At 37.5% G+C, this 16,046-nt stretch overlaps 1 protein-coding gene across 1 annotated transcript in view; it reads left to right on the top strand.

Annotated features, from left to right (window-relative positions):
- ehbp1l1a (EH domain binding protein 1-like 1a) overlaps positions 1–16,046 on the top strand; it is a 42,096-nt gene that overhangs the window by 12,203 nt on the left and 13,847 nt on the right. The window contains exons 7-13 of the mRNA XM_084404883.1: positions 443–496; positions 722–900; positions 2,680–2,819; positions 3,228–3,302; positions 11,341–11,400; positions 11,529–11,688; positions 12,828–13,229. Of these exons, the coding sequence (XP_084261009.1) occupies positions 443–496; positions 722–900; positions 2,680–2,819; positions 3,228–3,302; positions 11,341–11,400; positions 11,529–11,688; positions 12,828–13,229 (1,070 nt within the window). The remainder of the gene's footprint in view (positions 1–442; positions 497–721; positions 901–2,679; positions 2,820–3,227; positions 3,303–11,340; positions 11,401–11,528; positions 11,689–12,827; positions 13,230–16,046) is intronic.

The following is a 16,046-nucleotide window of genomic DNA, read 5'->3' as shown; positions in this document are numbered from 1 at the left end:
TCAGGGGGAACGCAAAAGTTTTTTGCGCGCGAACACAATGTTTCCTGGGGGAATGCAAACCTTTTGCGCAGGAGCGTAATTTGTGGGGGGGGTTGGGGGGGAGATAACCCCCCCAATATTTATACCATGATCACATGAAAAGGAGGCATACCCAAACTTCAACCCCCCCAATGTTCAAACCACATCTACACCCTTGCTTTTGCGAGAAAATGCAAATGCATTGAATTTCTTTCCCCCTCCCATGTCATATTTTTTGGGACATCAGCGAAATGTCCTTTAGGCCAGGGCTCTGTAAAATAAAGGTTATTTGTGACAATTCTTAAATATACAAATAATAAACTTAGGTTAAGTTGTAAACCTGTATTTTGTCATTGTTATATAAATATTATTCAGATTCATGTCTGTTGTCCATTATTGAAATTTGAAAACACTTTCCCTTTAGGATCCAAATGCAGATGAATTTGAGGACAAAGACTGGACATTTATCGTAGAGAATGTGAGTGTGTCTAATTTGTAATCTCACCCTGTTTATTAAAGGTACTGTTAGCAATTTTAGCATTTCTGTTTTGACTTTTTTGTGCTGTTTAACAAGCTTAGGGTTGTCACATTTATGTGTTTTGCGTTTTTGCAATATTTTGTCCTATCAAGAGACGGCCTTGATTTGGCAGTACACTGTTCTCTTTTTAAGCAGTCTAACCCCATCTCATCCCAACATCCACAGGAAACGAAGGGCCACAGAAAAGTTTTAGCATCAGTGGATGTGAACATGAAGAAGTATGCGAGTGCCACCCCGGCTCAGTTTGACCTGGTGCTTACATTAAAGCCTCTGTCTGTGAAAGTGCTGGATGCCAAGCTTAAACTCACCCTGTCCTGTATCTTCCTGAAGGAGGGCAAAGCTACGTGAGTTCAGATGTTTTCATTGTTCCACTAGGAAGGAGTGTTTTTGATCCTAGGTCTGTGTAATGATGCAGAAACATCAGTGTCAAATACAAATTTATTTACTTTACTGATCTATAGTCTGTTTTAGAAAGCTAGCTTCTCGAACAAGAAAAAATGTTGGACGGGAAATGATTTTGTCCATCTTGAATTGATAAGAGGGTTGTGGTTTGCTATTGGTCGACAGGTTGCCCCGCCCTCACTCCAGTAAACAGGTCATTAGAGAAGAGAAGAGATGTTGCTACAAGAGGGAGGGGAAGTTATTTAAAGCGGTCATGACATGGATTTTTTTTAATTATTTTGTTCCTCAAGGTTCACTTATAATGTTAATAAAGTTTTTTGTACAAAAAAAAACAAATATATCTATGCTGAAAAACAGTTCTTTTCACATGTTTTTACTCCAAACGCGCTTCATAACGTTCATAATTTGCTTCAAAGTGTTTGAAAACATCCTTCTGTGAGATGATGTGGCTTCTTACACAGAATAAGGCACTCAGCATATTATTTCATAGTATTCTATACAGTGATAAAGGCTATGTCAATTAGCATTTAAGTATAAATATACTTAATTATCATGAAAATACCCGAGAAGGCTTGAAGAGCTCAGATAAACCATATATTGTCGAAGTCGTGTGTTTATTAGTCATGTTTTAATCAATCAAAGTGAATTAAGGGATAGTATGCCCATTGGGATTTCCTGGAACGAGTGTGTTATCGTACTTCTGAGGCGCATATCTGGAGTTTCTGCGTGAGAGCGCCCTCTGGCTTTCAGATGGAGCAGTTCACAGAGCCGTGCTTCACTGACAAGCTGCACATAAAAAAAAATTGCTGCCTTTGCCAAATCGCATGCGGTTTAATTTCGATTAATCGTGCAGCCCTAGGCTAACGTCACTCCATAGTAAACAATAGCAATGCCTGCTCTCTATTGCACATGAGTTTGTAAAGTAAAACATTATCCATATAAAATCATAATTTACAGACAAAGCATTATGAAACCATTTACTTACAGTTTGTGATGGAGCTGCTGTCAGATCCTATACTGCTGACTGCTGTCTTTCAACAAAAGTTTATTTGCGAACTCTCAATTACACTGTGCCTTGTTGAGAAAACAAAATGCTCCGAACAAACATATAATCCTCAGACGCGATCCGGGACGCAATTAAAATAAACCATCCCCTTGCTTCATTTGCTGGGATCCTTCATAAGCTGTTTCATGGGTCGCGTCAAAGCTAACGTTCTTTCACTCTTCTATTTGTCCTGTTGTTGACAAATTGAAATATATATCAATATATCAAAATATCAAGGCAAATTTGATTTCTCATGTCATGACCACTTTAATTAAAGTTTACGAGGGTACATGAGTAAACAAATTATTATCTGTGTGGATAAATCATTTATAATGAATACTGCAATAAAAGAGATTGTCAATTATGATTTCATGGTGACTTTAAGTCAGTGGTTATCCATCAGGGGGCCTCAGCAAAGTTACAAGGGGGCCTCAAGATGACTTTAAAACCAAACAAAACACACATTAAAATAAGATAAAATTACTAAAAATCAAGATATTTCTTATTTTATTCACACTCTTAACAACTAGGGTTCCCACCTCAGTCTTAAAAAAACGATATATGAGAAAGCCCAAGTATAAAGGTGTGATTTCAAGAATACTTGAATATTGTTGTGGACAATGGGGGGCTTTGGAGTCAAAAAGGTTGAGTGCTGTATTCTGTATTGTGTGTTCAGTGATGAAGACATGCAAAGTTTGGCGAGTCTGATGAGTTTGAAGCAGTCTGACATTGGAAACCTGGAGGACTTCAATGACAGTGATGAAGAGGAGGACAAAAGACTGAGTGCAGCAGTGAAAATGGCCACTGCAGTAATAGGTAATACTGACATAAACTCCCAGTCTTATGTGCACATACTAATGCAACTTTAAGCTAAAACCAGAAGTTTGGAAACAAGTTTAGAAACAGGCATTTCCTGTTCTAAAAAGGGTTATTTGCAAGTTTTTATGCTTTGTTTCCTTTTTTTTTAGGGGAATAGGCCAGGGGGTAGATAGCCTGGTGGTTGTCTGCTGGTTTTAGACCTGCTGTTTTTGGTCGTGTTGAGTTGATTTAATGTTTGCTCTAGTTTAATGCTCTATTTCAGATAGTAGAAGTAGCTCTGGCCATGACAAACATAGAATCTCTAAAGATTTAGTCTCATTCACATTGTAGACTTTTTGTTGGTCTTTTCTCAAATGGTCTCTTTCTTTTTCCTTCTGTCGCTCTGTTCTTTTGGTCTGTGCTCAGCTCCTCTTCCTCCTGCTAGGAGAATACATGACAAGGCCTGGAGACCTGCTGTAGACACGGGTCCCTCTGACACAGGTAGCTTACTAACTGCTCTGGCTGCTTTTTCCACTCGTCAATGTCATTTTTCATTTCCTTTACACTAGAATTAACATTTTAGTTTTGGTATGATTCAATTGAAGTATTATGGGATATCTATCTATCTATCTATCTATCTATCTATCTATCTATCTATCTATCTATCTATCTATCTATCTATCTATCTATCTATCTATCTATCTATCTCTCCATCTATCTATCTTATAGATAAATCATGTTTTTTTTGTATGCTTGTACAAGAACCATTTCACCTTTAAGTAATACAAAGCCAAAGTTGGGGTTATTTTTACATTTAAGTGCACTTTAGTTTATATTAGTTTAGTTGTGTAAATTAAACAATATTGTTACTACTTCTGAAACCCAAAACCAAAGATCACGAATATCACACCAACCATTTCAAACTGAATAGATTCTTGTTTCACGTCATCTTTGTGTTTTATCAGATACAGACAGAGAAATGCATTTTCTAACTCGTGTTGCTATCCAGCATTTGGATAGACTGGATTCTTGGGCTTGTTTTGTATCTGTCAGAGTCAGAAAGTGGGTGAAATTGCATAACACATTCCCATGACCTCAGCATACCAGAGATCATAACTTTGTGAATGTGAGAGTTTATCTGAGATCTGCATCTCTTCCTGGTGTCACTCATTTTCTTCTCTTCTGAATTATTCCTTGCTCATTTAAGTTCCTTTGTCTTTATGGAATAATTTTTTTTGGTCAGCTAACTACACATCCACTCTTACTTCCTCTGTTTTTGTCTGTTCCTCTCCATGATCATCATCATCATCATTTCTCTCAGCTCATTCTGAACCGGATCGGATGAGCTGTTCCTTCATTACACCTAACGTTCCTCTCCAGTACCCCCTGTCATGCACCGCTCTTGACCCTTCTGTCCCGATCATCTCCACTTCTCGTGTCCAACCCCTCCGTGTTGCCGGCAGTGTCCCGCAGACACGCGCCTCCCCGTACGCCTTCACCATACCTGCATTCATACGCGCTCATCCACCTGCCCTGCCCAAAATCTTCCATCCGCCGACTGGCTCAGGTACAAACACTCATCCACCCGGGGCAATGCAGCAGACCATCACAAATACCCAGCAAGCAATTTTGCGTTTAAAAGACGTCTAATAGCCGTCCAAACACAGCCCAGACGTCTAGGCCAATACAAGGCAAAATCTGAGCTGTCAGTGAAAATTTAATAGAGCCCAAGAATAGACTAGTCATCAATTAGATAACAAAGAAATGAAATGAGGGAAGAAATGAAACCAAACACCTTGTAATCACTGTTTACTTTGCTTACATGATGGAATATCGTACATAGCGCAAGTTATTTTTGACATGTAACCAAATTCAAGGTTATTTTGTCTAGAAGTGGATCTATTAACCCCAAACTTTGGAACCAAGTGTTTCTCATAAAGTCTCTATATCTTGCAGTCACAAATTTATATCTTACAGTTTGACTTTATATCTTACATTTAGATTATTTCTTATTTTTAACTGAATTTATGCTGAATATCTACATAAATTCCTGCATGAATAACTGCATAAAATTCTCAAGACCGTTATTTTTAAATAACGTAAGAGACTTAAACAAGAAATTTGTTAGAAATGATTGTTTCTGAAATGGTTCCTTATTCTGGAGAGGTATCATGTTTTGAACATTTATACAATTCGTTTTTTTTACATCTAGGTTCATTAAAAGGAGTCTTAATTGACTTGACCCATAAAAACAACAAATGAATTTTACGGCTGCTGTTCAATGAAGCAACAGCCTGATCCCCATAGCAACTGATGAAGCCCTCTGTGAATTTGTTCATCAAACTAGCTGTATATTCAGCTCCTGACTTTGACCATTCTTGCTCTGTCACAGCTTGATCTAATGAACCTCATTTACTTTAATATGATGCGTGTTTTTTGGCTTCATTAAAACACACACATCAACAGATTTACAAAAGCTGTAGCTTTACTTTCTTCTCCCCTCTACCTCTCCTCATACTGTCGTTTTTCCTTCTTCCTATAAGTTGCTGTAACTGTCCCTCAAAGGCCGTCTGGAGGTCTTGCTAACTCCGAGTTACTGGAGAGCAGTCGCTCTGCTGAGGGCGGTTCAGTCCCTCTCCCGCAGCCCCTCTCTTTTCTTCCTGGGATTAGCATACCCATCTCTCATTCCTCTTCTTCTTCTGCTCAATCCTCCTCATCCCCTCAGCAGACCCCTCTTCCTGATGTAACCCAGACAGGTAATGAGTGTTGCCCGAAAAGATAGTGGCTGTAGCTTGTAAATAATTGTTTTGTAGCTGGAATTAAAGGTACAATATGTAAGATTTTTGGATTCAAATATCCAAAAACCACTAGAAAATTGTTATATATTTTGTTGACTTGTGTACTTACAATATCCGAAGTGTTTTCAAAAAATTTTAAATCCAGAGAAATCAGCTATTTTAACCCGTGTCAATGGGTCGCCCGTCAGTGACGTCTTATCCGCGTTAACCTTGATTTCCATTTTTACTTCCGTAGAAACCATGGAAGCACCAAAGACGCTTTAATATATTATGTGTTTTATTAGACAAGTGAGCAACTGTTTGGATTCCTTTATTGACAGAAAACGAACCATTGTTATATAGCTCAACATGGTTAGTTTTATTGTTTGAATCTCGTTTTCCTTGATTTACCGCGAATAACATGTTTGTACTTCAGAGACAACTCTATTCTGTCAAGTAGCTAACATAGCGTAATCAGAAAGAGCTTTATTTGTAGTAACCGTAATACAGCATTTTCTCCACCATACAATATATTTTAAATATGAGTAGTAATTCAGCATTTCCGGCTGTTTCATGAGAACGAGATCAAATAATGTTGATTTAAGTGATCAAACGTAACTGTAACAAAGTTAAAATTCAGGGAAGAAGGAGGCTGACATTAAATGTAACTTTAATTGTAAAATAAACATAAACAACAAAACGAAAGGAGCGGCAGCAGTCGATTGCGGTATATGAGCATAATAAAAACAGAATTGTAAAATGTCCGAGGCTCTTGTCCCCGCCCTGCTTCATACCACAGTAACGTTAATAAAACTTTAATACACTAGCTCATCCATGAACATGACTTCTGCCTGAGTCTCGTCGGATAGCTTTCCATCGGCTGTAAATTCCACACTCATTCATGGCGTCATCAAGCAACGCCTTTTTTTCTTATTGTTTTGAATGATCGACCTCTAGTGGCGAAACTTACAGACTGTGCCTTTAGCTGTGTAACGTATTTTTGCTTATTTGCACTTCCATTCGATCTTGTTTTCTTCAATCTTCTCCTTTCTGTCTCGTATTTTTCTCCCCTGATTTAGCCACTTTATCTGCTGCTCGTAGCAAGACCTCGAGACCTCAAAGCTTCCCCTCTTCTCGCTCCTCCCCTTCTGTTTTTGAACCCTCCTCCTTTGATTTTGGCTCCTCCCCTCATGATTCAATGGCTCAATCTGCACCACGGGCCTCAAAAATCTACCGCGCCTCATTGGCTGAGCCAGGCTCCGCCCTCACAAAGCCCTCGAGCATGCCCTCTTCCACTGAGACAGGTACATGGGCAGATGTTCAGATTTAACACCATTTTTAAATGAAATGGAATTTGATTTTAAAGTTCGTTTTGAACCCACACTTTTCATATTTGGTACCTAGCATTCTAAAAAAAAAAAAAATTCTAAAAAGATGCATATTCGCTGTTAGGACCTCATGAATTCAAAATAAGAGATTCATGGCTTTTAGTCTGTCTGTTTTAGTCTGTTTAATGTCTGCTTCAATTGGTAAGACCACCATTTTTGGTAAGATTTATGTTTTTGTCTCTCTTGTTCACCATGCCTGATTTATTTGATTAAAAAAAAAAAAGCTGTAAAAACGGTAATATTGTGAAATAGAAAAAAATAATCTATTTTTATTCTATTTTCGTTTTAATTTTACAATTCCATTTATTCCTGTGATAACACAGCTGAATTTTCAGCTTTATTTCTCCAGTCTTCAGTGTCACATGATCCTTCAGAAATCATTTTAATATGCAATTTTTTCTCAAGGTACATTTCCTATTATTATTATTATTATTATTATTATCAATGTTGAAAATATTATGAATGCGTAATATTTTGGTGGAAACTGTGATGCATTTTTTTTCAGCATTGTTTCATTAATAGAAAGTTCAACAGAACAGCATTTATTTGGAATTCATTTATTTTCTTTCTTCTCCCTCTTTTGCCCCTTGTATCCCTGTCTGTTTATACATGCACTCTGCCATTCATCAACCTCTGTTATTTGCCATGATCAACACCAGCATCTTGGCAAAAAGAGTGGAGGTCTCCCAAGCTGCACCCTTCTCTGTGTCCTGCTCCCTTCACCTCTGCAGAACATATTAACCCGCAGCGTCATCCAAACTCAATTAAGTCCTCACTTCCTGCATTGTCTTCATCCCATGTGCTTCCTCAACCAATGGACGTTTCTGCTATTACTCCCAATCCTGGTGTAACGTCTCCCAGTGTAGCTCCTTCCTCTGAGATGCTCAGTGCAGAGTCTGTCTCTACTTCTGGCTCTCAAACCATGTCCGCCGCCATCCTCGCTCCTCCTTCAGCATCATTGTTTTCTCTCTCTATTGCTCCTGCTGCCTCATCTAGTTCTCGGTCCACCCCTTATCCCTGTGTTTCTCCTCATCTCGCTGTTTCTGGTGCTCCTCTATGCTCCTCTCCTGATGTTGGTCCTGTGGTCACAGCGTCTGTTGTCTCTGACTCAGGTAGAGAACAAACAAAGACTCTAGGACGACTGTTCTAAACTCGTTTGCATGTGTTAAACTAATGAAATGAGTTTTCATCTGTTGAGTTTAAGATGAAAACATTCATCTGCATTGTGAAAGGGTTTCGGATGCCCTTTCAATGAAGCATGAATATTGTGAAAGCTCTAATCCTCACTGTCTGAGTCAACCAAATGACAATTGTCATCAAATACTCATCCTTATAATATTCCAAAGCTGTTGCCTTTGGAAAAGAAGGGAATGAAATGAGCCTATGGCAGTAAAATGATGACAAATGCCTTTAAAACAAAAAAAGTATTTTGAATCGCATTAAAAAAACAACAACAACAATAATGCATTGCATTAACAATCAGTGATATTTTATTATCATTGAGTTACTATTTTATTTTCATTATAGTTTGTTAGTTTTCAATTTTGTATTTTCTGTTTTCATTTTAATGTCAAAGTATTAGTAATTTATTTGTTTGTCATTTTAATTATGATTATTTTTAATGTAAATGTGGTTTGTATTTTTATTTCAGTTTTAGTTATTTTATTATATTGTTAAACTAAATTAAAATGAGAATTTTATTTGGCACATAGCTGAAACAAAATAAGTTTAAGTTGTTTATATTTTATTTCAGTTAACATTTATTTTATTTCAAGTAACACAAATTTTAGTTAACTATAATAACCCTAATTTAATGCATTGTATTTTTAAAAATTGCAATTTTGGTGGCTGCTATTCAACATGATGTTTGAATATATTTCAATTGGGGGTATTTCACCAGTAATTTCATAAAAAAATTATCAATCAATCACCAATCAATTTGGTATTCCAAAATTTTATTCCAAAATAATACTTTATATATATTCAGTTTATTTTATTACGCTTAAAGGTGCTCTAAGCGATGTTGAGTGATGTCACTTCTTGTTGACGTTCAAAGTATTGTCAAACAAAACGGAGGCTAGCTCAACCCTCCCTCCTCCTCATCCCATCCCACCACCCCCCTCCCTTCCGTGCTTCCTGAAACAGTCATGAACCATTTAGAAAAAACAAACTGGATTTACCCACCTGTCCAGCAGAAACCGAGCCACCTGAATGTCGGATTGGAAGCCCTTCTGCCGGCGGAGTTCTCGCCACCTTTTGAATGCTTTTCCGATGTAAAATTCGGGACTTCGCGCGTTCCGTCTCCTATTCCCTATTCTTTGTTATTTGTTCATCGGAACGTCGTCTCTTTGGTCTTGTGTTGGCCATATCAAAATTCTCAAGAATATACATTTTTAACGTTTGTCGTTGTCGAGGACATCTCCCCACACCCCCCTTAATGTGCACCCCCCAACCCCCACCCCCAAATCATTCTTGTCGGTTATTGGCTGGAACACTGTTTGTTATGTTTCGTGGCCAAGGCTGGGCCAGTTTGTTTTTCCTGCCGTTTGTGGAGCCTGGGCTGTCTACAGAGACCGCGTTTTTTTTACAGTGTGTTCAGGGGACAGGCAGCTAGCGGATAGTGAGGAGATGTTTGCTGTATGTGACAAATGTTTTGGCCTAAAAAACGCGTGACGTCGCTTAGAGCACCTTTAACTAAATTGTTTCCACAGATTCAGTAGATTTTCATCGTTGCACATCTGGGAACTGTAGGAATAGCCGTAGAGTACAGATGCATAATCTCCATCTGCTGTTAGTCAGCCTCACCAGCAGCTTTTGTTTTAATTTATCATTATTTTACTTCCATGTGAGCCTGAAAAAAAAGTAAAAAGACAGTTTTTGGGTGAACCCAAACCCTTTAATTGGTTTCCTCTCTGCACTCATCTCCTCCTTCTCCATTCTTCCTTTGTAATCATTCTCTCCTTTTTCTATCATCTTCCTTTCTCATCTGGTCATTGCCAACCTCAGAGCCTCTCCCAGAGGTCCAGACGTCCGAATGGAGACATCAGGTTGTGCCCACAGTGTTTAGACCTAATGTGCGCAGGCCAATAGCCCCTTCTCCTGTAGATGCCCCAACCTCTCCTTTCATTCTTCCTTCACCCTCTTCCATGATCCCTGACCCCCACATTTACACCCAAACATCCACTGTAGCCCCTGTTATTGCCTCCATTTCAATCCCTTCCTCTGACTCACTCACAGGTACATATGTTGGTCTGAACCTTTTATATGTGTGTGTTCATATAGTCATTGTGTGTTTTACATTGATCAACAGATTGAAACATGGCTTGAGCTAGTGAGATCTGTTTTATATTACGCTCCAACATTGCTTGCATAACAGCACAGGGTCAGAAGGGCCACACATTCCTTTCTTCCCAGTGGATTGCATACATCCATCATAACTATAAAACTGCTAAAACAGTCAGTATTTCTGACTAACTGTTACAATGTTTTTGATACTAGCAACATTCAGTTAAACAATAGTTTTTGAGTGTTACTGGTATTCTAGTGTTGATTTTCCCATACACATACAGGAGTTTCAATAGTACAAAAAGAGAAATGAAACTGGGTTATTAATAACAATCAGATGACTCGTATGCAATTAGTCTTAAATTACATGATGTTATGCCCCCTGGAGGACACATGGAAAAAAACCCTACTCAGTAACACCCTGCTGTTCAAAGGTTTGGGGTTGGTTGGTATTTATGTTCTCCAGGGCTGCATTTATTTGATCAAAAAATACAGTGCAAACAGTAATATTGTGAAAGATTGCATGATTTAAAAAAAAAACTGTTTTCTATTTTAATATATTGCAAAAAGTAATTTATTGCTGTTATGGCAAAGCTGAATTTTCAGCATCATTACTCCAGTCTTTAGCGTCCTCATTCAGAAATCACTCTATTCTGAAAAGAAATATCAAAATAACAGAATTGATTTGAAATAGAAATGTTTCGTAAAATTATACATTTCTTTATTCAGCATTCTTGCTGAATAAAAGTATTGTCTTTAAAGAAATCCCACTGACCCCAAATATTTGAACATATCATAACAGATGCATGGTTCACATGATAAATTGATAAATTAGGTACATGTAATTTGTATGATTTGGATTGTTTTTTTTTTTTTTAAATGCTGATCTTGCAAGCAGATGTGTACCTTAACAAACTTGTACAAGGCTTGAGCTTTCTCTCAATTCCATATTGTGTGCTGTAACTTTAGCAGATGGAAAAGATAATGCATCAGTAGAATGCTTGTTGAATGATGCCTCATCTTTTGCGCTTAATATTTCGTAACAGATTATACTGTATATTATATTATATATTATATTATATATTTCAGAGACACACAGACAGTTAAGTGTACTACCAGAAGAGGAATATCCCAATACTGTGTGTACTGGTGAGTATTCACTACAGCTGCTTTTATTTCTATTGCTTATTGCTTATACATTTCTAAATAAATAAATAAACTAAATCTCCCTTGACATATTAGTAATTATTTTGTGATCTCTGTGAATATCTCTGCAGCTGATGAGGATGCAAGCGCAAAACCTTCAGACGTTCCTCAGTACCATGAACCTCACCCTCGCAGAGCCGGAGTCATCAGTATAGCCAGCCAAAGACCAAACAACTCTATGGACAAGCAACGGCCTGTTTTTGGACTTGAGGTTGTACGGCATGCAAGAGGGTGAGTAATATGCAGAAAATTGGTTGATGTCAATAGCAAGTGCATTGATGGAGTGAAGTTGTTTGTTGACAGCAGCAATGCACTGACAATTTGGTATCAATACCTGGAATACTTTAGTGTTGCATTTACTGCTATGGATGACTTTATTGTGACTTTATTTATTTATTTATTTATTTATATATTTTTTGGGATGCAAAAATAACAACCTAATGTATTTTTTATTTTATATTATTATTTTATATAAATATTATTATTTATTTTATTATTTAATTTTATTCTTTATTTTATATATTTTATATTCTTATTTTATTTTATTGTATTTCATTTAATTTCATTCTTTATTTTACTTTATATATGTATATATATATATATATATCTTTTTTTATTTCATTTCATTCTTTATATTACTTTATATATATTTTTTTATTTTTTATTTAATTTCATTCTTTATTTTACTTTATATTTTTTATTTTATTTTCTTATTATTTTCTTATTAATATTGTATTTTATTGTATTTTATTGTATTTTATTTCATTCTTTATTTTTTCTATTATTTTGTTTTGTTTTATTTCATTTCATTTCATTCAATTCTTTATTTTATTGATTTATTGATTTGATTTTTTTTTTTTATTATCCTGAATGGGTTTTCCTGTATTGCATAATTTTTTATGATCACTTACATTTGTGAGGACTTTAACCCTGCATTAAAACCAAAATGATATAAATTTAGTTAAAAAAAAAAAAAAACTACCCACAAGGTGACTAAAGCAACAAACCAGGTTTGAATTTCATAGAAATGGTTATTGACATTTTGAGGCCATTGGGTTTCTTTGGTGTAAATTCAGGGTTAAAGTCTCTTAATTTGCTTTTTGTATTAGTTTGCATGTTAAAACACAAGTTGCACTGTGATGAATGGAGGAAAAAATAATGAATGAGCATTTTTATCTTCATACCAAGCGGGGCATGAAACAATTGTTGTTTAAAATGACATTGCATTTTAGCATGGTGTTTCATTAACACTATTCATTCAGAGAAATACAACTGACATTGGTTTAAGGTGATGCCATGCAGTATAATTTAAACTTTTCCTTGGTATCATCTCAGCACACCTCATCAGTTCTGATGTGTTTTCTTCTTAGACCAGAGAGTATGACCTCTCTGCTGCCTACTGACCGTATGTCACCCAATGTCACTGATGTCCCACATTTTGAGCTGCCAAAACCAGAGCTGTCTGAAACCGATAGAGTATCCACTACTGAAGCCCTCAAAACTGTCCCAGAACCTGCTGCAGCCCCTACATTCACCGCCCCATTAACTAAGGTCCAGATCAATCAGTCAGAGATTTCAAAGAGTTCTGCTGAGCAGGCCGTTTTACTCTCAGCTGCACATGAGCAGACAGAAGACAAGATGATTCCTTGTAAAGACAAAACAGAGCCGTTTCGAAGTAGCTTTCAATCAGCGGAAATACAAGAGAAAGAAGAATCTGTGCCACAGCTGCTCTCAAATCCAGAAATGTCCCAGTCAGATCAAATTGATGTAGGGTAAGTATGTTCTGCATGCGTCCGTCAAATTTGCTAGCATATAGTTACTGTGTTACATTTGATGCTTATTATGCTATATTAATATAAAAGGCATATACTGTATGTGTTGCGGTCCATTCGCTTATTATTATTCATAAATCCATTTTACATCCTCCCTCTGATCTCTGCTCTAATGTCCCTGTCCCTCAGCGCCAAAAGCATGGCCGCTTTGCTGCCCTCTTGCCCAAAAGTATCACATTCTCCTTGGTCACCATCTATATTGGCTGATAATACAGTTGAAAATCAAAAAGGAGACTTGTTTGTAGATGGACTACCTAGAATGAACCAGGAATTCAGTGTTCTCCCCGTCTGCAAGAAAGCACATGAAGGAGAAGAGGCTAATGTCGACAGTTCTCCATCTGTTCCCAGCATTATGTATCTTCTTCCAGCCTGTCCGAAAACTGCTTTTGTACCTGGGATGCCATCTATTAACTTTCAAGACACTAAGTGGCCTTGGGAGGGGTCTGTGAAGATACTGAAAGAGTACATTCAAAAAGAGAAACCAGCTAAATGTATTCAAGATATGGATTGCTCATTGTATGACCGGATCGTTGTGGAAAATATGATATCATTACATTTAACTTGCCCAAGAACTTCCAGCATCCCTGGATTCCCATCTTTGCCTTACAATGTGGTCAGTCTTCTACCATTATGTCCAGATGTCTCTGTAGTTCCAGGTTTTCCTTCAAGATATCCAATCACTTGCGCAGATGAAATCTGGCCTAAAGAGAATTTAGTATTTTATTTTAAGAAAAGTAAGGAACCGATTTTGCCAGCATCTTCGATGAAGGTGGATTTTGAAACTGCAAGAAATATGGTTGCATTGAGGTCATCTTGTGCTGAAGCACCCAAGATTTCAGGATTTCCATCTGCTCCAAAACCAGTTACACCAAGTATGGTCAGGATTTCATCATGTTGTCCTAAATTTTCCTGCATTGCTGGATTTCCGTCTACAAAAGATCTTGGTAGTCAAAATATTATCCAACAATGGCCATCCAACAATGAAACATCTCTGATAATAGCACAAAAGAACCAGTCCAGTTTGCCTCAAGTTGTAAACATATTGAAAGAGGACCAGTTCATCGGCATAGTAAGCTTAGTACCATCTTGCCCAAGAAAAGCGAGGACTCCTGGTTTTCCATCTGCACCAAAACGAAAACAAGACACTACATTCTGTATGACAAAACTCCTACCTTCATGTCCAACAGCCTCTTGTGTCCTTGGAATATCAACTATACAAATTCTTCCAAGCACATCAGATTCACTTAAGGAGTGGCCAAAGGACATTAAACCATTTTGGATGCAGACACTAACATCTCAGCCATGTCATTTAATCTGTCCATATCCAGCTCAGTATGAAGTTACAGAAAACAAATCTATTTTTAACAATATGCTGTCATTGATACCATCTTGCCCTAGAAAAGCAAGAACACCTGGATTTCCTTCTGCACCGTGGCTCATACCTAAAACACAAATAACGTCTGGTACTCTGTCAACATGCCCTCAGACAGCTAACACTCCAGGCTTCCCCTCTTTAGACCCAAGCAAAATTGATGAGGCTATGGTAAAGAATTGGCCTTTTAAGGAGAAAGCCTTTTTTGTGAGAAGGTGTTCGCCAATGTTCTCATCTGACAGGTTAAACATTTATCATCAGAACAAAGAGAGTTTTAAAGAAATGTATGCTATTTTGCCAAGTTGTCCAGTGAAAGCAAGTGTTCCTGGCTTTCCATCTGCACCAAAGCCCAAACTAATGCTTTATCTTTTCCCTTCTTGCCCAACATTTTCAAATGTGCCTGGGATGCTATCAAGTGTAATATCTGATGTGGAATTACAGTGGCCTGAAAATGAAAGGCCATTATGGGTTAAACAATTAAGCAGAAAATGTCAGTCCATGCAAGCCGTTCCACCTCAGTACAAAGAAATGAATGATAAAGCTATCATTAGGGACATGGTAGCTTTGCGCCCAACTTGTGCAACCAGTGCTAAATTACCCGGCTTCCCATCTGCCCCAAGACTAAAAACTGAGAAGAAGGCACCAGATATGGTTTCCCTCATGCCATCTTGTTCACATTTTACAAAAGTATTAGGTATGCCATCCGTTGATTTTGGAAATGAAGCAATGGATTCAAGTGCATGGCCTGTGGATGCAAAGCAACTGTACAGGAGGACATCAAAGAATGAGTCTGATATGGTATGTTCTTCCTTAATAAACTTGAATCAAACTTATGACAATCACCTGAATTCAGACGTAGAAGACATGGCCATGATGCTGACATCCTGTGCAAAGCAGTCCAGTGTCCCTGGCTTTCCATCCACATATTTTGAATCTCCACATATTCTTAATCAGACAAATAATAGCCAAGCGTCAATAGAAGATGTTTGTCATAAACAAGAAACTTCAACTCTGCTTGGTCCAGCAGAAATTGAAATGGACCTATCCAGTGCAAAACAGTCTGGCAGTAGTTTTGCATTAGAGGAGACCAAGGAGAATGTGAACTTTTGGGCAAGGTGTGAGGAAGGACAAAAGGGAATTCTGGAGAGGGGGTAAGTTCAGAAGTTCAGAAGTTCATTTTGTATTGCTTATCAGTGGATAGTGCATGAAATACTTTGACACTTGTTTCTAGGAAAATGCATTTCAGAATGTGGCACTCCATACCAGACATGCCACTATTACTGACTGTTGAGGAGAGGTGAGTTTTGCAAGGAAACATAAGATAGAGTATTAATTTATTGCTTTGCCTTGCCCTAATTGCATCAGAATTTTTCCGTCTGCATAAC

This window comes from Rutilus rutilus (assembly GCF_951802725.1).
Source record: "Rutilus rutilus genome assembly, chromosome: 3".
In the NCBI taxonomy this organism is placed as follows: domain Eukaryota; kingdom Metazoa; phylum Chordata; class Actinopteri; order Cypriniformes; family Leuciscidae; genus Rutilus; species Rutilus rutilus.
The sequence above is the reverse complement of the archived record's forward strand: the minus strand, read 5'-3'. Positions and strand labels throughout refer to the sequence as shown.